General features: G+C 40.3%; 1 protein-coding gene across 1 annotated transcript; it reads right to left on the bottom strand.

Moving 5' to 3' along the window:
• Window positions 1–3: 3 nt before the first annotated feature.
• LOC120053068 lies at window positions 4–26,713 on the bottom strand. The gene is made up of 6 exons (XM_039000320.1): window positions 26,564–26,713; window positions 24,571–24,700; window positions 24,199–24,354; window positions 23,960–24,097; window positions 992–1,143; window positions 4–111 (listed from the first exon to the last, which is right to left on the bottom strand). Exons 1-6 carry the CDS (start codon window positions 26,585–26,587, stop codon window positions 4–6), a joined length of 708 nt encoding a protein of 235 aa, XP_038856248.1. The 5' UTR covers window positions 26,588–26,713.
• Window positions 26,714–26,779: the final 66 nt, after the last annotated feature.

Raw genomic sequence — 26,779 nt, forward strand, 5'->3', positions numbered from 1 at the left:
AGATTACTTGTAATGGAGGACATGTGCTGGGATTCCACTTTCACCAGAGAGCTTCTGTCTCAAATTTGTAATTGTGTCACTTTCCAAGTTCACCTTGAGCTCATAGTCTCCCTGTTGATGAAAGGTGTATTATAAATAAGTGACATTCATGATACAAGCAGGACCAACATTTTATAGAAACATGAGCTCGAGTATGCTTTCATGTCAAATGTCGTAGCTGAATCAGAATTAGTTAGGTAACATAGATGTAAGATGTTTTATTTACTTTCATAATATGCAGAATATCAGAAAGGGAGAAGTCAGGTTTGAACATTGTCTTCATATGTGAATGTATCTGTTAAACTATGTGAAGGGCTCCACAAGGTCTGTACGCCAGTCACCCTCCTTTTCTCATTGGGGGGAGGAGTATGGCAGTGTCTGGAACCATTGTATTACCCCTCTGATGTTGCACTTATCTTTCATAGTATATGACCTAGAGGTTCACTCCCCTTAGTGAGCTTCTCCAGGAGTGGGGAGAAGAGGGGGTGTATTTGAGATGGGAGTATCTAGAATTGACAATTGATATATGCCATTGGATGAGGTAATGTTTTGGTACTATGAAGTACCAAGAACGAGAAGTAGAACCTCGTCTAAGAGACCAAACTGAACGATAATTTATAGCTAATGCTATCTGGCTATGGGATACTCCTCTCTCAAGTAAAAGGCCCTTTGTGAAGTCCCTGAGATCTGTGGTTCGTCATGTGAGTTGAGAGGGGTGTATCTTGGCTATAATAGATACTAAGTATTCTTTTGTAAGCACTCTCAGAATTAATTTATAGACACTGAATTGATCTGAGAGTCAAAGGGCTATGCTGAAGCTCATTTGATTAAAGATGGACTTTAAAATATAACACTGACTTGTGTGTGGTTTGTAAACTCTCCACATTTAGTAATACAAGAAATTACCACGACACAAACCAACAGAGTTAGACCAATGTAAAGATGAATTCACCTTGAGCATGATGTGGCATCGAACATTATCCTCTCCTGTCATGTCAGTCATTTCTTGCAGTGTCACTAGCAGGGCTGGTCTCAAGTTCTCCTTGGGTGTAAATATGGCATAGAGCTCACTTCCATTTTCAATGTGCCTGTCTTTCAAAGACCCTAATGGGTGAAATAGAAGATGCAGGTCAACACAAGGGATCCGTTGTTTATACTGAAGATGATTACAGTTGCCACCCTTTTCCAATGGAAATGTTGACTCTTTTGCATCATACACTGTGCTGTACGTATTCCGTAACAGGCTTTGTAAAATATGTGGGCCTATATTTAGCTGTGGCCTTGTGGTTAGTGTCCACCCTGAGATTGGAAAGTTGGGGTTTGATTATGGAAACGTTTTGTGTTTTATCTTTCTCACACCTTTTATTATTTTATTTGTTAAGCAGCTTGAAATTAATGCAAGGTAAGAAATGTGTTACAAAGTTAAAGATTTACCCCCCAAAAATTATCTGCTTGGCACTCTGTATTAAGGAGATAGATTGGGGGTAAGGCCCTGCGACAGACGAGCATCATGTCCAGGGGGTGTACTTGTACATCTAGCTGCCTCGTGCTACAGAAACAGAAAAAAGCCTACTGTTCCTAGCCGTTCCAGCACGCACAAGTCAAGGTTGTGCAAGGCTACTTACTTCACTTACTATATGTAATTGAGGAGTCCTCGTATTTGTATTTACTAAAATGTACTTTACCTGCATGTACCTGGCTCAAGTCTCTTCTTGACTCAAGACTACCTGACTCAAGTTTCCTCTTTCTCTTTTTACTCCCAATACCTTTGTAACTAGCGCCATTCAGTCAGAAATGGTTTCGGTGTCAAATAGCTAAATTATACAATTTATACAAACTGTATCAGGTATATTTCCAATATTACTTACATGTGTTAAAGAAAGGATCATCAGTTAGAGGCATTCCATCAACTGTGTAGAGGCACACAGCTTTAGAGTTCTCAATGCCCTCTTGGTGACAGATCCTTAGCATCAGGTCTTCAATGGTGTTTGTAGCAGGATCCATGTCTGCATTAAAAGTTTAACAAAAGCTCAAACATAATAGAGACATGCCACAAAGAGTAGTGATGTGATGATTTTTATATGACATGATTTTACATTTCCCCTCTCTTTATGGTCTCTACCTACATAAAGATAGTGTAAAGATGCAGTATTTTTTATCACCTGTGGAAAAATATTTCCCTGCATTAAATTTAAATAGCTAGGGAAATTAAATGATTGTGTGTCTGCCTTCCTCTTCCTTTTGAACCAGGCGAGTGCAGAATGCTGTGCTGTGCAAAAACAATTACTGCATCTGTATGTCTCACCTGTGATCTCTTTTAGCTCAGGACAGTGGGGGTATGTGTACCACAGTTGGAATGCCTCCATAGATTTTTGTACAGGCATCGCTTGCTGTGGCGCTCTGAGTCTTTGGATGAAAACTTTCATTTTTTCAAAGCGACTCTTCTCTACTTGAGTAAAACCTGTTATTAAAAAATCACTTGGGAATAAGGTTATGAATCCCATAGGAAATTGATAAAATAAATAAGCATAAATACTGTAACTAAACAAATGCATTTTCCTTGGATAAATGCTGTTGGTAATTAATTGGTAATCCTTAACCTAATGCATTTTAGTTAGTCATTAGTTAATCCATTTGTCTAATTTGTGATGCGACTCCCTAAAACAATATCCCACTACCAACATAATCAGTGCCATCCGTTTGTCACCAAAGCCCCATATACTACACACCACTGCGACCTGTATGTTCTCGTTGGCTGGCCCTCGCTTCATATTTGTCGCCATACCCACTGGCTCCAGGACATCTATAAGTCTTGCTAGGTAAAGCCCCGCCTTATCTCAGCTCACTGGTCACCATAGCAGCACCCACCCGTAGCACGCGGTCCAGCAGGTATATTTCACTTGTCACCCCCAAAGCCAATTCCTCCTTTGGTCGCCTTTCCTTCCACTTCTCTGCTGCCAATGACTGGAACGAATTGCAAAAATCACTAATGCTGGAGACTTACGTATATCTCCCTCACTAACTTTAAGCATCAGCTGTCAGAGCAGCTTACTGATCATTGCACCTGTACATAGCCCATCTGTAAATAGCCCACCCAACTACCTCATCCCCATGTTGTTATTTATTTTTTGCTCCTTTGCACCCCAGTATCTCTACTTGCACATTCATCTTCTGCACATCTATCACTCTAGTGTTTAATTGCTAAACTGTAATTATGTCGCCACTATGGCCTATTTATTGCCTTATCTCCCTAATCTTACTACATTCGCACACACTGTATATAGATTTTTCTATTGTGTTATTGACTGTACGTTTGTTTATTCCATATGTAACTCTGTGTTGTTTGTGTTGCATTGCTTTGCTTTATCTTGGCCAGGCCGCAGTTGTAAATGAGAACTTGTTCTAAACTGGCCTACCTGGTTAAATAAAGGTGAAATGTAAAAAAAAAAATCTACTAGTTATGGTAAAGTAGCCAATAATAACTACCCTGTCAACCCAGTCCGTTTTGCTGCATAGTTTGTTTCCAACCACAACTGAAAAACTAATAATTTCTGTATTACTTGTTGGTCTAACGCTATCAGTTCAGAAAGTAACCATGCTTGGTCATTTTTTTTGTAGAACAACTATGAGAAAGTCAGTTCTGGATGAGTTAAATTTTATTTAAAAAATGTACCCCCTTTATTTCCCTCCCCAATTGGTAGTAGTTACAGTCTTGTCTCATCGCTGCAACTCCCGTACGGACTCAGGAGAGGTGAAGGTCGAGAGCCATGTGTCCTCTGAAACACAACCCAACCAAGCCAAGCCGCACTGCTTCTTGACACAATGCCCATCCAACCCGGAAGCCAGCCACACCAATGTGTCGATGAGACAAGGATACCATGGGCCTCCCGGTTGCGGCCGGCTGCGACAGAGCCCGGACTCAAACCCAGAATCTCTGGTGGCACAGCTAGCACTGCGATGCAGTGCCTTAGACCACTGCGCCACCCGGGAGGCCCTGGATGCGTTCAATTTGATTGAACTTTTGCTACGTTGCACTGAATGACATGTTTCCCCAAAACGTTCTTCAACGTCCTTGAACCGACTTTGAGGCAGCCTACATTTGCTCCATTTGGTGAGTGTGGCTTGAAGCAATGAGTGACATATTTGAAGGGCAACTGTGCATTTTGAACACACTACCCAACCCCTCCTCGTTTTTCAATTGGTCATTCAGAACAGCACTGTTTCCGTTTAATTGAACGTTGCGTTACGTTTATGTTTTTTTTGTACTGAACGCAGCTCTGGTGACTTTTCTTCTCCAAAATTCATGAAAATAAATTGGTGAGACCATTAAAATGTTCCCCTCCAAAAATGAGCCTAACAAAATATTGGTCTATATTATCAGGCTGGTGTGTTATTTAGCAATAAGCATTATCACCTGTAGTCCACCTGATGCAGTGTAATGCTGAAGCATGGGGTTGCCCATCTGAATTTTTGCTAATCATTAATTAGATTGTGCTTCACAAACTTTTTCATGGTCCCCTTTCATCATGGGAGAACATCATTTGACCCCCAATGCCCCCTAACCTCCCCACAAAAATGGTATGAATACATTTTACTCTTCAAGAAACAGTACATAAACACTAGTAACTGGTTCCCCTTCCATATTGAAATAAAAAAATGTATAAAGGAGAAATAAACCAGCTTACAATGTCACATACATCCCTATCAATGAAGACTAGGCTGGACCCATTTCTTTTGTAAATGTTGTCAATTGAAATAGAATATAAAGGTTGTTCTGGAAGTATTGTTAGGGTGATTATAATGTTGCATAAATATGATTAGTGCCCCCCCCCCCCCCCCCCTCTAATTATGATGCCTACTAGAAACCAGTTGTTTCAAAGTTTATAATACTACCAAAGTTGTCTTTGAACTCACAAAATGTAGCACAATACAAGCGTTACCAATTATCACTCGTTTTGATAAATAACGCTCACACCAGATGCACATCTCGTCACTTTGCAATAGAAACTTTCACCATTTGAAAAATGTCCTTTCAATGTAAAACTTTTTCGTGCTTACCATGTTAAACGTTAGCTCACAGAATTACGGGTTTGTTAGAGAAAGAAAGGAGCTATTGCTCCATTCTTACAAATCTTGTGAAACTTTTTATTTCTTCACAAACCATGGACTTTGAGGACTGGGCCAAACCAAAAGCATAATTGGTGGGTGAAACTAATTAATAAAATGAGGAATTGAGTAGGCTGTGCAGTGTTTAAACCACAGAATGCCATGGTATATTATTGAGGGAGTCAAATTGGCCTCTCTCTAATATCAGGTTGACCCCTTTTCCTCTGGAAAGTTACAGCCTGATCCTTACCCATGTTGACTAGATCTTCACCAGTTATGTCTTCAACGAAATCTCTCTCATCTTTGACACCAAATGTGCGGAATTTATCGTAGTAGGGTTCCAGTCTGTGCTGCTGGAGAATGTTGAATATCTTATCCATCTGAAACAATAAACAAAGGACAAATATCAAATTGGCCTACGCATTATATAAAACGGGGTTGTTTGGATCCTGGATGTTGATTGGACCAGTGTAAATTTTGCGACTTTGTCGCTCGATTTAGCGAGTTTTTAGACCCCTCCAGTGACTTTTGTTGGTAAAAGAGGCTAGTGTCACGAGAGTCGGAGAAGCTGTCTGTGTAACAGAAGTCACAGCAACTGCTCACACACAGGCATAGAAGTACAAGGGAGAGAGGATGATAACGCTATGTTGGGGACCGCAGCAAGGCAAATTAGTGCTGTGACTTCGTTGCGGCAACGGCAAAATATGTTCAAGGCGCCGATGTGGACAAAAGCTGGTCGAATGTCGCGTGAAATACATCCAAGTGACAAGGAATGAATAGACACACTTGCACTCGAATTGCCGAGCACAGAGCCAAGTGACTTGCAGAAGGGAACGAGTCCGGTTCAGTTGGTTCACTCGCGTTATCAAGTTGGTTGGTCCCCAGTGCGGGGTAGTTTAAATTTGTCAGCGTGTGCGAGGATGAATTAATTATCCAGCGCAGGGTTGATTGAATTGTCTGTGTTCAGTTGAGCCCTGCAAGAGGAAGATTCAGTAGGTCCGCGGTTGTATATGTTTTTATGACATAATTCATGAATATTGACAGCTACCATGCCGACAAATAAGTCTAAATCTTAATAATTTACAAATATTGTCACAAACATAAGCAAACTGTTTACACGAAGTTTCACTTGTTAGGGACATGTAGAATGAAACCGTAACAAGACCAGGACAATAAAGTGGATTTACTAGTATATGGTTGGGAGTAAATCACACAAGCATATGTAGGCTACATCATAAAATTTAGTTTTTATGACATCATTCATTAATATTGACAGCCACCATGATGATGAATAAGCCTTGAAACAAATGTAATAATTTACAATATTGTCACAAACAGAAATAAACTGTGGTTACACATGAAGTTTCACAAGTACAAAATTGACCCACATTTCTATGTAACTATCCATTTAGAAAGGATATAGGCCTACACTTGCTAACCCAAATTTAAAATAAATAGTGAAATAGGTTTAAAAAAGTGCTAATCTGCATCAACTGTCATTTTTTGTGCATTTTTAAGCATTTATGTAACCAAAACATCCACATGAAACACATAAAGGCTTCATAATTCATAAAAGGTCATGTTTAAATTGACTGATATTATCTCATTGAACAAAACGTATAAGATCTCCTTAGTCTGTGTTAACCTTAGATCTTATTTTCGGGCGTTTATCCCAAAACCCCATTCTTTCCCCATTTGTTATGGGCAGCATTGCATTAGTGGAAACCAAGACTGTTCAAGACTGTTCTCAAGGCAGGCCTGGTTGTAGCTAGATATGTTAATCAAATCAAATTTTACTTGTCACATGCTCAAAATACAACAGGTGTAGACTTTACTGTGAAATGCTTACTACAAGCCCTTTCCCAACAACGCAGAGTTAGAAAGTAAGAAAAATAAAATAGTAAGATAATAAAATAACAACAATGAGACTATATACAAGGATTACCGGTACCAAGTCAATGTGCAGGGGTACGAGGTAGTTGAGGTAATATGTACATGTAGGTAGGGGTAAAAGTGACTTGGCAATCAGGATAGATAATAAAGTGTCTGTGAGGGTGTGTGTATACTGTATGTATGGCGTCAATATGTGTGTGTGTGTGTGTGTGTGTGTGTGTGTGTGTGTGTGTGTGTGTGTGTGTGTGTGTGTGTGTGTGTGTGTGTGTGTGTGTGTGTGTGTGTGTGTGTGTGTGTGTGTGTGTGTGTGTGTGTGTGTGTGTGTGTGTTGGAGTGTCAGTGTAGTATGTGTGAGTGTGTGGGTAGAGTCCAGTGAGTGTACATAGAGCCGGTGCCAGAGAATCAGTGCAAATAAAAAGGGGGTCAATGCAAATAGTCAGGACAGCCATTTGATTAACTGTTCAGCAGTCTTATGGCTTTGGTGTAAAAACTGTTCGGGAGCCTTTTAGTCCCAGTCTTAACGTTCCGGTACCGCTTGCCGTGCGGTAGCAGAGAGAACAGTCTATGACTTGGGTAGCTGGAGTCTGACAATTTTTAGGGCCTTCCTCTGACACTGCCTGGTATAGAGGTCCTGGAATATTTGAAGCCTCCTGAGGGGGAAGAGAAGTTGTCTTGCTCTCTTCACGACTGTGTTGGTGTGACCATGACAGGTCCTTAGTGATTTGGACACTGAGGAACTTGAAGCTCTCAGCCTGTTCCGCTACAGCCCCATTGATGTGAATGGGGGCGTGCTCGGCCCTCCATTTCCTGTAGTCCACGATCAGCTGCTTTGTCTTGCTCACGTTGAGGGAGTATTTGTTGTCCTGGCACCACAAAGCCAGGTCTCTGACCTCCTCCCGATAGGCTGCCTCATCGTTGTCGGTAATCAGACCTACCACTGTCGTGACGTTGGCAAACTTAATTATGGTTTTGGAGTCGTGAGCAGCCACTCAGTCGTGGGTTAACAGGGAGTACAGGCACCCCTGAGTGGTCCCCATGTTAAGGGTCAGTGTGGCGGATGTGTTGTTGCTTACACTATTAGGGGGGGGGGGGGGGCTTGTAAGGAAGTCCAGGATCCAGTTGCAGAGGGAGGAGTTCAGCCCTAGGGTCCTTAGCTTAGTGATGAACTTCAGAGGGCACTATGTTGAACGCTGTGCTGTAGTAAATGAACAGCATTCTCACATAGATGTTTATTTTTGTCCAGGTGGGAAAGGGCAGTGTGGATTGTGATAGAATAATTTGTATGTTTAAGATAATGACTAAAGTATTCCACCCTGAAACCATATAATTGTATGAAATGTGTTAGTCATAATTCAATAATGTGTGTGACTAGGCCATTGTGTTCCTATTTCGCATTATGAGTTGGGTATAGTTGTGTCACGCCCTGACCTTAGAGATCCTTATTATTCTCTATGTTTGGTTAGGTCAGGGTGTGACTCGGGTGGAAAATTCTGTTTTCTATTTCTTTGTGTTTGGCCGAGTGTGGTTCCCAATCAGAGGCAGCTGTCTATCGTTGTCTCTGATTGGGGATCATATATAAGTTGTCATTTTCCGTTTGGGTTTTGTGGGGTATTGTTTTCTGTTTAGTGTTTTCCTGACAGAACTCTGCGCTTTTTGTTTTTGATTTTGTTGTCATCAATAAAAATACGATGTACGCCTACCACGCTGCGCCTTGGTCTCCTTCTCCCAACGAGAGCCGTAACAAGTTGAGACATTCAAGGACAACAATAGTTTGCAAGACTGCCACATCTGGCAAGCATCAGAGCCGGTGTAGAAGGATTCGATCTTAGTCCTGTATTTACGCTTTGAAAAGCAGCAGCTCTAGCCTTTAGCTCAGTGTGGATGTTGCCTGTAATCCATGGCTTCTGGTTGGGATATGTACGTATATGGTCACTGTGGCGAAAGCGTTGTCAATGTACATATTAATGAAGCCGGTGTGGTAAACTCCTCAATGCCATTGGATGAATCCAGGAACATATTCCAGTCTGTGCTAGCGAAAAAATCCTGTATCTTAGCATCCGCTTCATCGACCATTTCCGTGTTGAGCTGGTACTTCCTATTTTACTTTTTATTTGTAATCAGGAGGATAGAGGCATGGTCAGATTTGCCAAATGGAGGGCGAGGGAGAGCTTGGTATGCATTTCTGTGTGTGGAATAAAGATGATCTAGAGTTTTTTGGCCTCTAGTTGCACAGGTGACATGCTGGTATAAATTAGGTAAGAACTATTTTTGTTTTCCTACATTAAAATCACCGGCCACTAGGAGCGCAGCCTCTGGGTGAGCATTTTGTTGTTCTCTTATTGTTAGGAATTTTATGAATAATGACTAAACAATGTCTACATTTAGATAAAACTATAATTAATTGAACTCTACCCTGTATTATTATATCTGATTAATAATGTTAATTCATAAGGAAGGGATTATGTAGCATGAACAAGGAGTAATTAAAGCATAATAAACACCATTCCAACTTAGTTGGAGAGGTATGTGATGTGGGTTATTAAGTAAGCAAAAAGGATCATTAAACTATGGTTGAACCGACTCAATTTAGCCCTGGGATGTTTAGATAAGGCAGCGAGTGACTCCCTAGGTCTTCCATTATCTTGAGCTGTCTGCTAAAGTGGTAATAAATTATGGTGAAACTTCAGGAGTTAATCTAGTTATATTGTGTGTCATGTGTGTGCGCTGGTGAGTTGGAATGAACTTTTGAACCTGTTTTGTCTTGGTCAAGAGGAGGAGCTTCATTCTGTAACCAATGACGTCATATTTTGTATATAAACTGTTGTTTGTGGTTAAATGGGAGCGTGCTCTGAAAATAAATACTATTATCTAATTTTAATAAGACTGGTCTCTGTCTATTTTATGCTAATAAGAATCTTACAAATTCTTAGAAACAGACAGAGTGATTTTAATTAATGAGCACATAAAGGAATTATTAAATTCCCCTAACAATTGGCCCTACACAGCTCGTTGAATGCGGTCTTAGTGCCAGCATCGGTTTGTGGTGGTAAGTAGACAGCTTCGAAAAATATAGGTTAAAACTCTCTTGGTAAATAGTATAATCTACAGCAGGAATGGGCAACTTTGATGGAGGCCACAAAAAAACGGAACTCATCTTGAAGGGCCGCAGTGGGTCAGTGACATTGAAGAGAATTGTATTTATTATTTTATGTTCCTTTTGAGCTCAGGTGCATCCTGTTTCCACTGATCACCCTGAGATATTTCTACAACTTGATTGGAGTCCACCTGTCGTAAATTCAATTGATTGGACATGATTTGGAAAGGCACACACTTGTCTATATAAGGTTCCACAGTTGACAGTGCATGTCAGAGCAAAAACCATGCCATGAGGTTGAAGGAATTGTCCGTAGAGACAGGATTGTGTTGAGGCACAGATCTGGGGAAGGGTACCACTCTTAACGGAAGATGTTTGGAACAACCAATAATCTTCCTAGAGCTGGCCACCCGGCCAAACTCAGCAATCGAGGGACAAGGGCATTGGTCAAGGAGGTGACCAAGAACCGGATGGTCACTCTGACAGAGCTCCAGAGTTCCTCTGTGGAGATGGAAGAACCTTCCAGAAGGACAACCATCGCTGCAGCACTCCACCAATCAGGCCTTTATGAAAGAGTGGCCACAGTTAAAGGCACATGATAGCCCGCTTTGAGTTTGCCAAAAGGCACCTTGATGTATGAAACCAAGATTGAACTCTTTGGCCTGAATGCCAAGCGTCACGTCTGGAAGAAAACGTCATTCCTACGGTGAAGCATGGTGGACGCAGCATCATGCTGTGGGGATGGTTTTCAGCGGCAGGGACTGGGAGACTAGTCAGGATTGAGGGAAAGATGAACGGAGCAAAGTACAGAGAGATCCTTGATGAAAACCTGCTTGAGAGCGCTCAGGACCTCAGTCTGGGGCAAATGTCCTTGAGTGGCCCAGCCAGATCCCAGACTTGACCCTGATCAAACATCTCTGGAGAGACCTGGAAAAAAGCTGTGCAGCGACGCTCCCCATCCAACCTGACAGAGCTTGAAATGATCTGCAGAAGGATGGGAGAAACATTCTTCCACTGCAAATCTACCATTCCAGTGTTTTACTTGCTATATTGTATTTACTTCGCCACCATGGCCTTTTTTTGCCTTTACCTCCCTTATCTCACCTCATTTGCTCACATTGTATATAGACTTATTTTTCTACTGTATTATTGACTGTATGTTTGTTTTACTCCATGTGTAACTATGTGTTGTTGTATGTGTCGAACTGCTTTGCTTTATCTTGGCCAGGTCGCAATTGTAAATGAGAACTTGTTCTCAACTTGCCTACCTGGTTAAATAAAGGTGAAATGAAATAAAATAAAAAATAGAGGTGTGCCAAGCTTGTAGTGTAGTGTCATACCCAAGAAAACTCAAGGCTGTAATCGTTATCCAAAAGTACTGAGTAAAGGGTCTGAATACTTATTTAAATGTGCTATTTCATTTTTTCATTGTTTTTAAATTGCAAACATTTCTAAAAACCTGTTTTTGCTTTGTCATTAAGGGGTATTGTGTGTTGATTGAGGGGAATAAACGATTTAATCCATTTTAGAATAAGGCTGTAACGTAACAAAATGTGTAAAAAGTCAAGGGGGATTATTACTTTCCGAATGCACTGTACGTACACCTCAAATGAAGGTGTATTCTCAGGTGACGAATCTCTGATCTTAGCAGCGCCATTCTTAGGCTTCCGCATTATAGCACTACCGTCTCTCCCAGGTAGCCTCCATTTGCACACACTGTATATAGATGTGTCTATTTTTTTCTATTGTGTTATTGACTGTACGTTGTTTACGTTTGTTTATGTGTAACTCTGTGTTGTTGTTATTGTCGCACTGCTTTGCTTTATCTTGGCCAGGTTGCAGTTGTAAATGAGAACTTGTTCTCAACTGGCCTACCTGGTTAAATAAAGGTGAAAAACTGAGACACTTATTGTTATCATAGAAATTAAATGAGTACAACAGACATCAAATCAACATTACATGGCACTAGCAGACATCTTTTGGTGTACCGTTTTTGGAATTTTAATTTGCAGCTTTAGTAACGATCAACTCAACTGACATTTCAATGTTAAGTCAAATTACGCTTAGTTGCTATGGTGCCGTCTCAATTTGTTTTGCATATAAACTCAGCAAAAAAAGAAACGTCCCTTTTTCAGGACCCTGCCTTTCAAAGATAACTCGTAAAATTCCAAATAACTTCACAGATCTTCATTGTAAAGGGTTTAAACACTGTTTCCCATGCTTGTTCAATGAACCATAAACAATTAATGAACATGCACTTGTGGAACGGTCGTTAGGACACTAACAGACACTTACAGACGGTTGGCAATTAAGGTCACAGTTATGAAAACTTAGGACACTAAAGAGGCCTTTCTACTGACTCTGAAAAACACCAAAAGAAAGATGCCCAGGGTCCCTGCTCATCTGCGTGAACGTGCCTTAGGCATGCTGCAAGGAGGCAAGACTGCAGATGTGGCCAGGGCAATAAATTGCAATGTCCGTACTTTGAGACGCCTAAGACAGCGCTACAGGGAGACAGGATGGACAGCTGATTGTCCTCGCAGTGGCAGACCACATGTAACAACACCTGCACAGGATCGGTACATCCGAACATCAACCTGCGGGACAGGTACAGGATGGCAACAACAACTGCCCGAGTTACACCAGGAACGCACAATCCCTCCATCAGTGCTCTGACTGTCCGCAATAGGCTGAGAGAGGCTGGACTGAGGGCTTGTAGGCCTGCTGTAAGGCAAATCCTCAACAGACATCACAAGCAACAACGTCGCCTGTGGGCACAAACCCACCATCGCTGGACCAGACAGGACTGGCAAAAAGTGCTCTTCACTGACGAGTCACGGTCTTGTCTCACCAGGGGTGATGGTCGGATTCGCGTTTAACTTCGAAGGAATGAGCGTTACACCGAGGCCTGTACTCTGGAGTGGGATCGATTTGGAGGTTGAGGGTCCGTCATGGTCGGGGCAGTGTGTCACAGCATCATCGGACTGAGCTTGTTGTCATTGCAGGCAATCTCATCGCTGTGCGTTACAGGGAAGATATCCTCCTTCCTCATGTGGTACCCTTCCTGTAGGCCCATCCTGACATGACCCTCCAGCATGACAATGCCACCAGCCATACTGCTCGTTCTGTGCGTGATTTAATGCAAGACAGGAATGTCAGTGTTCTGCCATGGCCAGCGAAGAGCCCGGATCTCAATCCCATTGAGCACGTCTGGGACCTGTTGGATCGGAGGGTGAGGGCTAGGGCCATTTCCCCCAGAAATGTCCGGGAACTTGCAGGTGCCTTGGTGAAAGAGTGGGGTAACATCTCACAGCAATAACTGGCAAATCTGGTGCAGTCCATAAGGAGGAGATGCACTGCAGTACTTAATGCACCTGATGGCCACACCAGATACTGACTGTTACTTTTGATTTTGACCCCCCTTTGTTCATGGACACATTATTCCATTTCTTTTAGTCACATGTCTGTGGAATTTGTTCAGTTTATGTCTCAGTTGTGGAATCTTGTTATGTTCATACACATATTTACACGTTAAGTTTGCTGAAAATAAACACAGTTGACAGAGAGGACGTTTCTTTTTTTGCTGAGTTTATAACACTCTTGTTCTATCTCTGTAATTTTTTAGCTTCTCTCTGTATCCTATACATGCAGTAAGAATGATTACCATTGTAATGATGTATTACAATTCTATGTCAGCCATCTTTTATACCACTAGCCAAATTGCCATGGTCTGGTCAACCATGTCTCTTCTACTCATTCTAAGGGTATTATTATGTAAAATAATTTAGAAATGCGTGTGCAATAATGTTATGCAGAGCCACTGTCATTGTAAGTTTGCCAGTTTGCTATAGAATAGAATGCTAAGTAGAAAGTAGTAGTCATAGAAAGTAAGTAGAACTGCAGCCAAAGTAAACTTTACAGGCTTCTGTATATCTCACATTCTAATGTCAGCAATATAAAACACTGTAGAGGCGATGATGGCTAAGCCTGCTACAACCATGTTTCTGTAGCCTTGTGACTTTTATGATTTCTAATTTAGTAACTATTAAAACTACAATATGTAACTTTTTGGGCGACCGACCAAATTCACATAGAAATGTGAGTTATAGATCTTTCATTCCAGTTGAAAGCAAGTCTAAGAAGTGGTAGATGTGTTCTATGTGTGCTATTTCTATGCTTCTCATTCTGAAGTTTCGTTTTTCGTGTCTTTTACCTTCGGTTTTGTACACCAGCTTCAAACAGCTGAATATACAATATATTTGGTTATTGAAAAGATATTTCACAGCGGTTTAGATAGTAAAATGATTCTCTACACCACGACTTCTTGTTTTGTCACATACACTGAAATTAGGCAAACTATTAGCATTTTAGCAACCAGGAAATTATTTCTGGAAAAGCGATTTCTGCATAGTGCATCTTTAATACATTTGATCTTAAATTGTCTAGGCCCACATCCTGCAAACTGTGCCTAACCCCTCTTCCTTCATCTCCAACATCATAAGATGAGCAGGTATGCTTGGTCATCAAAGAGCTACATGACAGTGTGAGACAACTACTTTTCCAAGTGGAACGAGTCCTGCACCCACCACTCCAAGTGCAATTGCCAACAGCTGTCCATGGAACCCAAGGTGACAGTATTCGTCCGCTAACACTTGTAACTCGTACACAGCAGGTGGGATTATACCTTGAGCATTGCTGCACAGTTGCATCCAATTACATGTTTACAATCATATTCTTGTAGACACCAAATGCAGGTTTAACACTTGTCTTAGGTGAGGTCATTCATTTCATTCAATAGAATTTGTAGCAGGGCTGCACATCCTTCCTAGAGCTACCCTCCTGTAGGTTTTTGCTTCAACCCTAATGTTGCAGACATGATTCTGGGTGGGGCTTATGTGTATGGTTATTTGTGAAATTCCCTATCCCGGTGTAATATTATTTTAATTAAGAAATTTAAATGGATTGTACAAATTGCAACCTCATCAGGGGCAGCCATTCTTTTCAATGTGAAATTAGTTCATTTTAACACATCGTCCTCTAAAGCAGGGGTTCCCAAACTTGTTCACTCAAGCCCCCCTTCCAGCATTGGGGAACATCCTGTGCCACCCTGCGTGCACCACGCCTATTTCTATGGGCAAAAGCACTGTTCATGACACAAACTATTCACACCCCTTTTTGTTGGTGGTGAGACAATTTTTCAGTTTTAAAGCTAATTTTCTTGCAATACTATACATTTTGCCATGTCTAATGTGTATTCATGTGATAATTGAGGGACTTGAACTCCACCAACTGCTCTAAAGGGTATTTTCACACTTGGTCCTGTCAGTCAATTTTGTGAATTCAGAGCGGTTCCAAAACATTTTCATGCATATGTGAATGCAGTTTATTTCCGTTTATGACAATATTTGTAAAGGATTAAGATAGCTGTCAATATCCATGAATTATGTAATAAAAACAATAGTTGTATTATGTGCTTAACTCCAAGCCATATTCTAATAAATCTAGCTTCTTGTCCTATCTTGTTACTGTTCAATTCTGCATGACCCCACCTCTAGACTGATTTTAACCGGCCATGTAAACTATAAAAAGCAGGTTAAAGGACAGATTATGTAGCATTGCAATTGAACTTGCTTAAAGTCCTCCATAACACAACTGGGCCGTATTTCACATGGCTATGACGAATCAATGTAAGTACACACAACACGGTTAAATGTATTTGCTGTTTTGAGCCAACAGGTGGCTCTCTATTTGGCATAGTGTATTTCTGTTTGTGACATTTGTAAAGGATTAAGCTTGTTCCAGTTTTTACTCATAAACATGGTAGCTGACAATATTCATAAATGATGTCATAACAATATATTGTTATGATGTGCTTGTGTGATTAACTCAGCCATATTCTAATAAATCCACTATCTTGTCCTGGTCTTGTTGTTACTGTTTGATTCTACATGGCTCTTCCTCTATGTTGTATTAATCAGCATAGCCATACAAACTATAAAAATCTATTCATCCTCGTGGACCAACTGGACACTGACAATTCATGGATAGCATAAGCGAATAAACTGAGCCAACCTCGCCCGCTCGTTCCCTTGCGCAAGTCACTTGGAGCTCCCCTTCGTGGAGTACCCCAGTACCAGTCATAATACCCATAAAATCTAGCTGTCAAACAGGGAAATGCTTCCAGTCGTTTTTTCCACTATTCATTTTCCCATAGGGGATTTTAGAAACAATTAAAATAAGGTCTGTGTTTCGTGTAGGCTCACCCTGACGTTTTGATAACACTGTAAATCTCTCTAGAACAAGATGACTTTTATCAATATTTGTATCTACAGCCCCAAAAATGAAATGCTAATTAGCTGCTAATGTGGCTATCATAAAGGACTACAAAAATGCCATGATCTGGACGAGACTGGCGAATCGAGGCAAAGTCAAGAATCTCTGGATTAACTATCTAATATTAGCTAAATGTAGTAATGAATAAATGGTCAATTATGTCCTGTGCAAGTTTTAAATTGACAAAATACCAGTTAGCAAAGTTGTCTGCTCAAGATGCTTTGATGCTAATTAGCATTTTCGAATCAGAGTAAATAGAGCTGAATATATTGCTAAAAGTCACCTTGTCCAAAAGAGATTTACATGGTTATGAAAATGTCACGCCAGGGTAAGCCTACACAAAAAACAGCCCTTATTTTAAGTGTTTCTAAAATCCCCAAATGAATAGTGGAAAAAACGACTGGAAGCATTTCCCTGTTTGACAGCTAGATTTTATGGGTATTATGACACCTCCACTGTGGGGCTCTATTCGTTTTTGTAGCACACGTGATGTTAAGTGTTTCCTAAACACATTCCCACTGGCTTGATGAAGCCACCGTGTAGCTGTCTTGGTACACCTCAATTGTAAAAAAGATTTTGGAAGCTATAGAAATGCATTTATACATGTCTACATTCGTTTTCAACACTTTTATTCTATTACAGACACCTTAATGACTACTTTTAAATTATATTATGTGAGCTAAACATTTAAAAAAAAATATATATAAAAACATTGTTAAGGTTTGTCAATGTCCAACACATAGCATCGTCTTTGGTTAGAACCCTGGTTTTAATTGTCTATGGTCACAACACTCAATCAGTACAGAAGTTGATATCGTCATGAAACTGGCAGGGTGCAGGTCTCGAACCCTCGACCTTCTAGCCCGAAGTCCAGCGCGCTATGCCGCAAAAGCATGCTCGAGCGGCAGAGTCGATATCTGCGCTTATAAACCCAGGGTCAGTACAATATGTTCACACAACACACGCAAGCTGTCCTGTGCAAAAATAAGCACCCATCAATCTACTTGCTTAGCTTATATATTTGAGGGAAAGGGATTTACAAAAGTGAATCTTCAACAGTAGACATACTAGCTAGCAATATGCTGGCTATTGTTGATAGTCTGCAAAAAGAAAGCTACAAAAATACACTTTACATTTCGTTTTGGCTAGCCTACTGTTGCCAGGTAAATATATATTTTGGAAGCAGTTCTCTTAAAGGGGCAGCGTCCTATTTTGAGATGTAAAACAACTTTCTCAAAATAACATACTTTAGAGAAAATATATATACAATTAATACAATGCAATTGTAAAGAATAGAGTAATGACTTAAATTGCTAAATTATATTAAACAGTTTTTTAATACATATCACAATAACCAAATATAGCATATTAATAGCTGCATATAGAGAGAAAGCATTGGCAACCTATCGGCCCAGCATGAACCCAAAACTTGGGTCTATGTGTGTCAAAAAAGATACACGTCAAATGACACTATTGGACTCGTCAAATAAGCTCGTTGATCAATCAGGACCTGATTATGACTGCACATCACGTTTATGACTTTTTAAAGTAGTTATAACACTGTAGAAAAGGCCCATGGAGTTGGTGGAATAATCCTTTAATTCATGGCCACTTACTCAGCTGGGCCAGGGGCGCTTTAATTAGGTCAGATGGCAATGACCGACAGATCTCATCCCCATAAAAGGAGGAAAACGCCTGCTCTCGCTGCTTTCTCTTCCTTAACTCCGTCTGCTCCAGAAGTTCTGTGCGTCCATGAATCCACCGACTCTGTTACCGTTCATCTGAACTAACTGTTGTGATCGGGAGAGTGGGCCATCAGTTATTGTTTATAGTTATTACCGCGGGAGCGCGGCTTGGAGCACACGCTTCAAACATATTGTGTAATGTGAATTGTCAATGATCGCGGCCCTACGGATCATCATAGGCCAATTATGCAATCGATATGGTTAATATGTAATTAAATTAATTACATGTACACAAGAAGACAATTGAAAGGGTGAAATGAGAAACGTCATTGTTTGCTAACTGATCGACTTTGATATCAAACTAATGGGGATTATAGATTGAATAATCATTCACTGTTTGTATTCTTTCATGACTTATGATAAATAGTTACGAGCCTAAATGACTCACACATGATTTCTATTGACTTCTTAATGAACTGGATTGTTGAATTCCCTAAATTATGTTAATAATGAATGATTGTTATGATTTGATCTTTGTGATTATGAATTTGATTGGATACATGTTATTTTGTTTCCTTTGTTACGCAGCACAGACTACTCAGTAAATATACCACTATGGTTAAAGGAATTCCTGACTCAGTCTCATCCATTCCTGTCACCTGACACGTGACCACCTGTTCACCTTCACTGTCAGTCATCCTACCTGTCCAGCTACCCACACAGATTCCACTAAGTTTTCAAACACATTGATTACACTATCACTCGTAATTCAAATGTCACAACGATTCACCGATACGTATGCTATGATGCTGGTAAAGTTTTGTCTCGTGACGCACCTGCCGCACGAGCGCAGACACACTTCCCCAAGCTCTGGACAGTGCTGGTTATAAAAAAGTGCTGGTTATAAAAAAGCTAGCTAGCCGATGGATGCAAACCATGTTCTTCCCTAAAAACATAGCAAAACAACACAATTTGTTTCAGTAGCTATAGTTAGCTAGCTAACAAGCTTGGTGTCATCGTCTAAAATACCCCTAATTTATAAGATAGTTCTTATTTGATTAATGGTGGTCGGACCCACATATATGAAACTAGCCACAATAAAGATTAGCCACAATAGTGGAATTTGCGGTTCGCCTTCAAAATAAAGGTATGTAATTTGAAAGTAATTCAAATTAATACAAATAGTGGAATCATGCAATAATGGAATAGATCATGCTAAACGAAGTTGGAATGTCCTTAAATAAATTTAACAAAATACAATAACTTGTTAATTTGACAAAAATATGTTCATCACACTGGATGTACTAGACTTTAGAATTGCATTGGGGGCATACTTATTTCACTGTACAGCCTACCTATGTATTGTGGATCAATGACACGGGGTATCAGTCACTCAGTGACACCAGAGAACATTAGCGTCGTAGCTCTTAATTCAGGACTCTGAAGCCACTGAATTGAGCCACATTTATTGTACCAATCAACTTACTATGTGTATTGAACACTATTCCAGAGGAAAACAACACAACATGGACTTAGGGGGAAAAAACACTTGCGTACTACAGTAGACTGATACCCCATTTCATTGATCCCCAATCTTTAGGTAAGGCTGTAAAGTGCAATTTAAAATGTCAATACGCACAATAGGCTGACTGGGGAGGTGATTTTCCACAGTCAAAGTCCCGCCACTATGACGTTGATATTTACGTTAACTCTTCACAGTTATGTTCTGTGGGTGTCACCGAGTAGACTCATACTCCATTTCATTACTCCACATTCCAACACTCCAACCTTGTTTAACATTATCTCGTCTAAACATGGCATGATTCCACCAATTGTAACCTTCTGCATCACTTTCAGAGGGACTTTTATTTTGAATGCGAAACGCAAATTCCACTATTGTGGCTAATGCTTATTGTGGCTAGCTTCACAACACATAACCCGGTCCGGTCAAACCATACTAGTTATTTCAATAGGAGAACAACAAGTGGCTAACTAGCTAATACTTACATGGATTCCTAAACCATTGCTAAGTATATTGAAAATGGCTGCAGTTTCTACTGGTCATTGTTTTCAGGCTGGTGGCATTGGTGCTAGCTAGCTACCCCAGGAGTTGCTAATAACATCTGTATCAATAATGTGATCATAATGGTGGCGCTTTTGGCATGAGAAACGTTGGACCCTGTCATAGCCTACGAATAGGACCCAGCGTTTTACCTGACCAGATCATGAGATCAGGAAAAACTCCAGGCCCCAGAAATGACACGTACACATTTTGCCACACCACTTTTTAACCTGTGGTGCAAGATGACCAAAAGAGCTAACATGAACAACCAGATTGTTCTCTGGACTTTATTTTCTGGTGGATGAATGAAATTGTGTAACAGTATAACTTTAGACCGTCCCCTCGCCCCGACACGGGCACGAACCAAGGACCCTCTGCACACATCAACAACAGTCACCCACGAAGCGTCGTTACCGAGCAAGGGGAACAACTACTTCAGGTCTCAGAGCGAGTGACGTAACCGATTGAAACGCTATTAGCGCGCACCACCGCTAACTAGCTAGCCATTTCACATCCGTTACAATTGCATGAATTTACCAAAATACTGTTTTAATGAAAATATGCAATCCATTGTTATTTGACTACGTTGCTAACGTTTTATAAAAGCAACAAGGCGCACGAGGGCGTGCTATGTGATGAATAGTCAAAGATAAAAAGGTTGACTGGCCCTCCACACCTTTTACCTGACTGTATTCAACATAGCACAGCCTCTTGTGCCTTGCTGCTTTAATACTGACAATGGCACCTCTTACAAATATTAATTAAACACCTGTACAAAAAATGACAGCATTGACAGCCCTTTGTTCTATACCTCAATTGAGAAAAAAATACATGGGGAATTGATAATTCAGTTTAAAGGATTTCTTCCTTACGTCTAATTCTAGTCTTATAACTACATACTACTACTTCTAACAACAAAAATCTATTTCTTTTTGGTTAATCTTATAATATAAAGTTTTTTAAATAACATATTTACCTTGTTAGATGTTGTCCATACGTCTTCTCGAATGTTCTGTTTTTGTCTCTCGGTTTCTAAGTGAAAATTTGCTCTGACTTTTCAGATTGTGTTTACAAAAACGTTCATTTCTTGGAAAGGGTGTGGCTGTGTGAAAACGAAATTTAGGTACAAGTCTTGTAACATGAACGGGGAGGGGAGGGGGCTTCTACAAAAACAAAAGTTAGTAGTGTCATGAAGCGGGAAAACACTCCACTTAAAGATGCACTATGCATAAATCGCTCTGCTATTTCCTGGTCGCAAAAAATCGTTTTTGTGACAAGCAAGTAAAGAGTAGAGAATCATTGTACCATCTAAACCACTGTGAAATATATTTTCCATACACAAAAATATTGTATTTTCAGCTGTTTGAAGCTGGTTTTCAAAACTGAGAGTAAGACTCAAAAACTAAACGTAAACATGGGAAGCATAGAAATAGCGCACATAGAAGAGATCTAGCACTTAGACTTTCTTTCAATGAGAATGACATATCTATAACACGCATTTGTGAATTTGGTTGGGTCATTCAAAAAGTTACATATTGCAGCTTTAAGTTTCATGTTTACTGAAGTAGGCAACTGTATGTAATATATGACTGTGACATGTGCACTTCCAGCCTGGTCTCATAGACTAGACTTAACACAGTAAATGTAAATCTGGGACACTTAAATTAGTATGACACACTACATGTACAAAAGTATGTTGACACCAGCATGTCAAACATCTCATTCCACAATCATGGGCATTAATATGGGGTTGGTCCCACCTTTGCTGCTATAACAGCCTCCACTCTTCTGGGAAGGTTTTCCACTAGATGTTGGAACATTGCTGCAGGGACTTGCTTCCATTCAGCAACAAGAGCATTTGTGAGGTAGGGCACTGATGTTGGGCAATTCATCCCAAAGTCATCCCAAAGGTGTTTGATGGGATTGAGGTCAGGGCTCTGTGTAGGCCAGTCAAGTTCTTCAAAACCAATGTCGACAAACCATTTCTGTATGGACCTTGCTTTGTCCACGGGGGCACTTTACAGTTGTCACTACGCATTCGAGAAGGTAGCGTTCTCCTGACATCCGCAAAACACAAATTAGTCCATCGGACTGCCAGCTGACTGAGTCAAAAGACGTGGCGGGCCTGGCACAGCTCCTGGTATTTGTCCGTTATGTTTATGGGGGGTCAATTAAGGAAGACATCCTCTTCTGCAAATCACTGGAAACCAGGACAACATGAGAGGATATTTTTAAAGTACTGGACAGCTTTGTGACATCAAATGGAAAATCTGTACTGATGGCGCAAAAGCCATGACAGGGAGACATAGTGGAATGGTAACGCGTGTGCAAGCAGTTGCTCCTGATGCCACTTGGGTACACTGCAGCATCCACCAAGAGGCGCTTGCTGCCAAGGGAATGCCGGACAGCTTGAAAGACGTTTTGGACACTACAGTGAAAATGGTTAACTTTGTTAAAGCAAGGCCCCTGAACTCGTGTATTTTCTGCATTATGCAATGATATGGGCAGCGACCATGTAACGCTTTTACAACATACAGAAGTGCGCTGGTTATCAAGGGGCAAAGTATTGACTTTTTTAAAATTGAGAGACGAGCTTAAAGTTTTCTTTACTGACCATAATTTTCACTTGTCTGACCACTTGCACGAGTTTCTCACACAACTGGCCTATCTGGGTGATGTTTTTTCCTCGCCTGAATGATCTGAATCTAGGATTACAGGGACTCTCCGCAACTATATTCAATATGCGGGACAAAATTGAGGCTATGATTAAGAAGTTGGAGCTCCTTTATGTCTGCATTAACAAGGACAACACACAGGTCTTTCCATCATTGTATGATATTTTGTGTGCAAATGAATTCAAGCTTACGGACAATGTCAAATGTGATATAGCGAAGCACCTGAGTGAGCTGGGTGCGCAATTACACAGGTTCGTTATCCCTTTCATGCCATGCCTCCAGTCCACTTACCGATTTCTGAACAAGAGAGCCTCATCGAAATTGCAACAAGCGGTTCTGTGAAAATGTAATTTAATCAGAAGCCACTGAGAGATTTCTGAATAGGGCTGAGCTCAGCTTCTTGTCTTGACAAATCACACTGTTAAGACACTGATGCCATTTGCAACCATGTACCTATATGAGAGTGGATTATCGTCCCTCACTAGCATGAAAACTAAATACAGGCAAAGACTGTGTGTGGAAAATGATTTAATACCGAGACTCTCTCCAATACAACCCAACATTGCAGAGTTAGGTGCATCCTTTCAAGCACACCTTTCTCATTAACCTGTGGTGAGTTATTCACAATTATTGATGAACAAATAAGGTTTTAAATGTAAGATGGTTAAATAAAGAGCAAAATTATTGATTATTATTATTTGTGCCCTGGTCCTATAAGAGCTCTTTGTCACAACCCGGCTCGTGGGAAGTGACAAACTCACACTCATTCTTGTGCCTGTCTTTCAAAGACCCTAATGGGTGAAATAGAAGATGCAGGTCAACACAAGGGATGGTCCATGTTATTACACAAGTTTCTTTTCACTCAGATTATACTGAAGTAGACAAGAATTACCAACCCTTCCAAATGGACGTGTACAATGATTTGTATCATATACTGTAAAGTGTTGTACCATGCAAATATGTCTTAGAGGCTACATGCATTTGATTGTATAGCTGTGATAGTTATGGGGCCAAAAATGATGGGAACTGAGTGAAATAAGAAAACTATGCAAACTGTATCTGGTTAACTGACATGTGTTGAAGAAAGGATCATCAGTTAGAGGCATTCCATCAACTGTGTAGAGGCACACAGCTTTAGAGTTCTCAATGCCCTCTTGGTGACAGATCCTTAGCATCAGGTCTTCAACTGTGTTTGTAGCAGGATCCATGTCTGCATTCAAAATTGTACAAAAGGGAGTAAGGATAGTTAGTGATGTGATGCTTTCTCCCCTCTTTCCTATAAGGACTACATAAAGATGATGTATGTCTCACCTCTGATCTCTTTTAGCTCAGGACAGTGGGGGTATGTGTACCACAGTTGGAAAGACTCCATTGGTTTTTGTACAGGCATCGCTTGCTGTGGCACTCTGAGTCTTTGGATGAAATCTTTCATTTTTTCAAAGCGATTCTTCTCTACTTGACTGAAGCCTGTTAGCAAATTAGGGGCATTGGACAAGTTGAATGCATGTCTATTGTGAGTGAGACAACCAATTATTATTATTATTTTTTATTGTGAATTTACATATGACCAATCAGAACAGTTTACATATGACTAAGCAAAACTGTTTACAGTGGAATAATGCAGTTGTTGGCATGATGGGATACTTTAAATCACCTTAGTCAGTAACCGGTCTGTGACCTTACCCATTTTGTCTAAATCTTCACCATTTACGCCATCGGTGAAATCTCTCTCATCTTGGACACCCAAAGTGAGGAATTTGTGGTGGTAGGTGTCCAGTCTGTGCTGCTGGAGAAGGTTGTATATTGTATCCATCTGAATAGAACAATCAGGTCAGACATCAAATATTTTGAGAACTAGTTTTGGCACAAGACTTTTCCTCTCTGCCAAATAATGCTCTGCACCAAGAAGAATAAATAACATTCCTAGTTTGTAATTGACTTGAGAAAAACAAAGAAAGAATGGGGATTGTATAATGTCAATGTCTCTTTATTCTCTAGAGAACTGGCGTTTCTTCACAAACTAAAATGTTTATTTATTACTGTTAATTTAAATGTATGAATATGCCTCCAACCTGCACTGCACACCTTAATCACTGGATATTTACTTAGTAATGGCTGTGACGATAGCTTTGACTGTTTGTGGGCCCGTTTAAGTCCTCCGCCTCATGTTCTGGAGTAGCCAAACTGAGTTTTATTTAGACATTAGTTTAATTAAGACAAACTGAGTTTTATTAAGACATTAAACATATAGCTCTGGAGCAGCTCACACACCTGAGGTGTATTCACTAGGAACCAAACAGAAGCAAATGGAACGAAACTGGGAGGGACCTACCTGAATTTGTCCAATAGAAACTCTTATTTTTCGTTGCAAAACGTTTTGGACTAATGATTACACAACTGATTAAACATATTGCATTCTAAACTGAAGCCCATGATAAGCCGTTTTTGGAGTCAAGTGTGTTGGTAGTGTGGCAATAAAGTGTGTCAATCAGACCTCTGGGGATGGTTGTTCAAAAGTTATCTGATTGGATTACTCCTAACGGATAGAATTAGAATAGTTTATTTTACAAAACTGAAAAATTGGATTCTGATCCTCCGGATAGGGATAAGGAATTGGTCATCCAATCTGACCTTTAAATCAGGGATTGTAGGTCATTTTGCATTTTTCAAAACTCAAAAGGTAGTGATTAGGATAGTTTTGATCCAAAAATCTGGATTATCTCGATTCCACTAGGAAGGTGGATTTAGAAAGGTGAAAGGCACTACAACCAAGAAATATCAATGTAACTCAGGGGATGTTTATCAAAAACGTTCTTCCATCTGAAAACCAAAGGTTCATTATGTTAAATGTCCCCGAGCTGACAAGGTAAAAATCTGTCGTTCTGCCCCTGAACAAGGCAGTTAACCCACTGTTCCCCAGGAGGCCATCATTGTAAATAAGAATGTGTTCTTAACTGGCTTGCCTAGTTTAAAAAAAAGGTAAAATAAATTAATAAAATAGACTGCAGTATAGGTAAGCCAATGTGATCAGTTGTTATATTGAAAAGTGTCAAATAAATACATCCATTTATTAAGTGAGTGAAATAAGTGAAATGCAGACTACTATTTTGAATCAAGGTACCTTATTTATGTAGTTTAACTCATGTCTGTTTCTCTATGACAATGAAGAAGTATTAACACAACCTGTCCAGTAGATGGCGAGGTGTAGGCCTGTTCAAAGCACTGAACATCTGGATTCTGTGACCTTGATATTGTAGTATCCGGATCAGAATGATCCTATCCAATTATTTTCTGGAAAATCGGCTCAAAAACAGACAGATCGATTTGGTCCTGGATAGCAAAAATGAGGATTACAGAATCCGGATCATTCTGATCCCCCAAAACCGTCCCGAGGACTGGAGTTTGCCCATTCCTGGTCTGGAGAATGCCAGGCTATGCCTAAACCAAGCCTTACGTTGGTCTGGTGTGCATTAGTATTACTGGCCTATATGACATGTCATTATTTTTCATGTTGACATTATGAATCAATTATATTAAATGTGTGCATTTTTACAGTGAGTTTAGCTGGCTAAATATGACCACTTTGAGCGCGCGCTAAAGTTAGCTAGCTACGCATCGTCAGGCCCAGACAAGTAATAATGGACAACTTTTTCAGGAACTGTGCAATAATACTCACCTTTACACATTGAAGGCCTGCCATTGGGTGACAGTAGCTATATAGCTATGCCTACTCAGTCGGTTACATTTACACTACGGAGAAGACACTTTTGGTAGCTGGGTTCAGCAGCCGCTCGTCTTCAACACAGTATCGACGTTTTTGGGGAACTTTTTTTGTAACTACGTTTTGATTTCCGCATTTCTAGATTTTTTTTGTAACTACGTTTTGATTTCC

This window comes from Salvelinus namaycush, chromosome 1 (assembly GCF_016432855.1).
Source record: "Salvelinus namaycush isolate Seneca chromosome 1, SaNama_1.0, whole genome shotgun sequence".
Taxonomy (NCBI): Eukaryota; Metazoa; Chordata; class Actinopteri; order Salmoniformes; family Salmonidae; genus Salvelinus; species Salvelinus namaycush.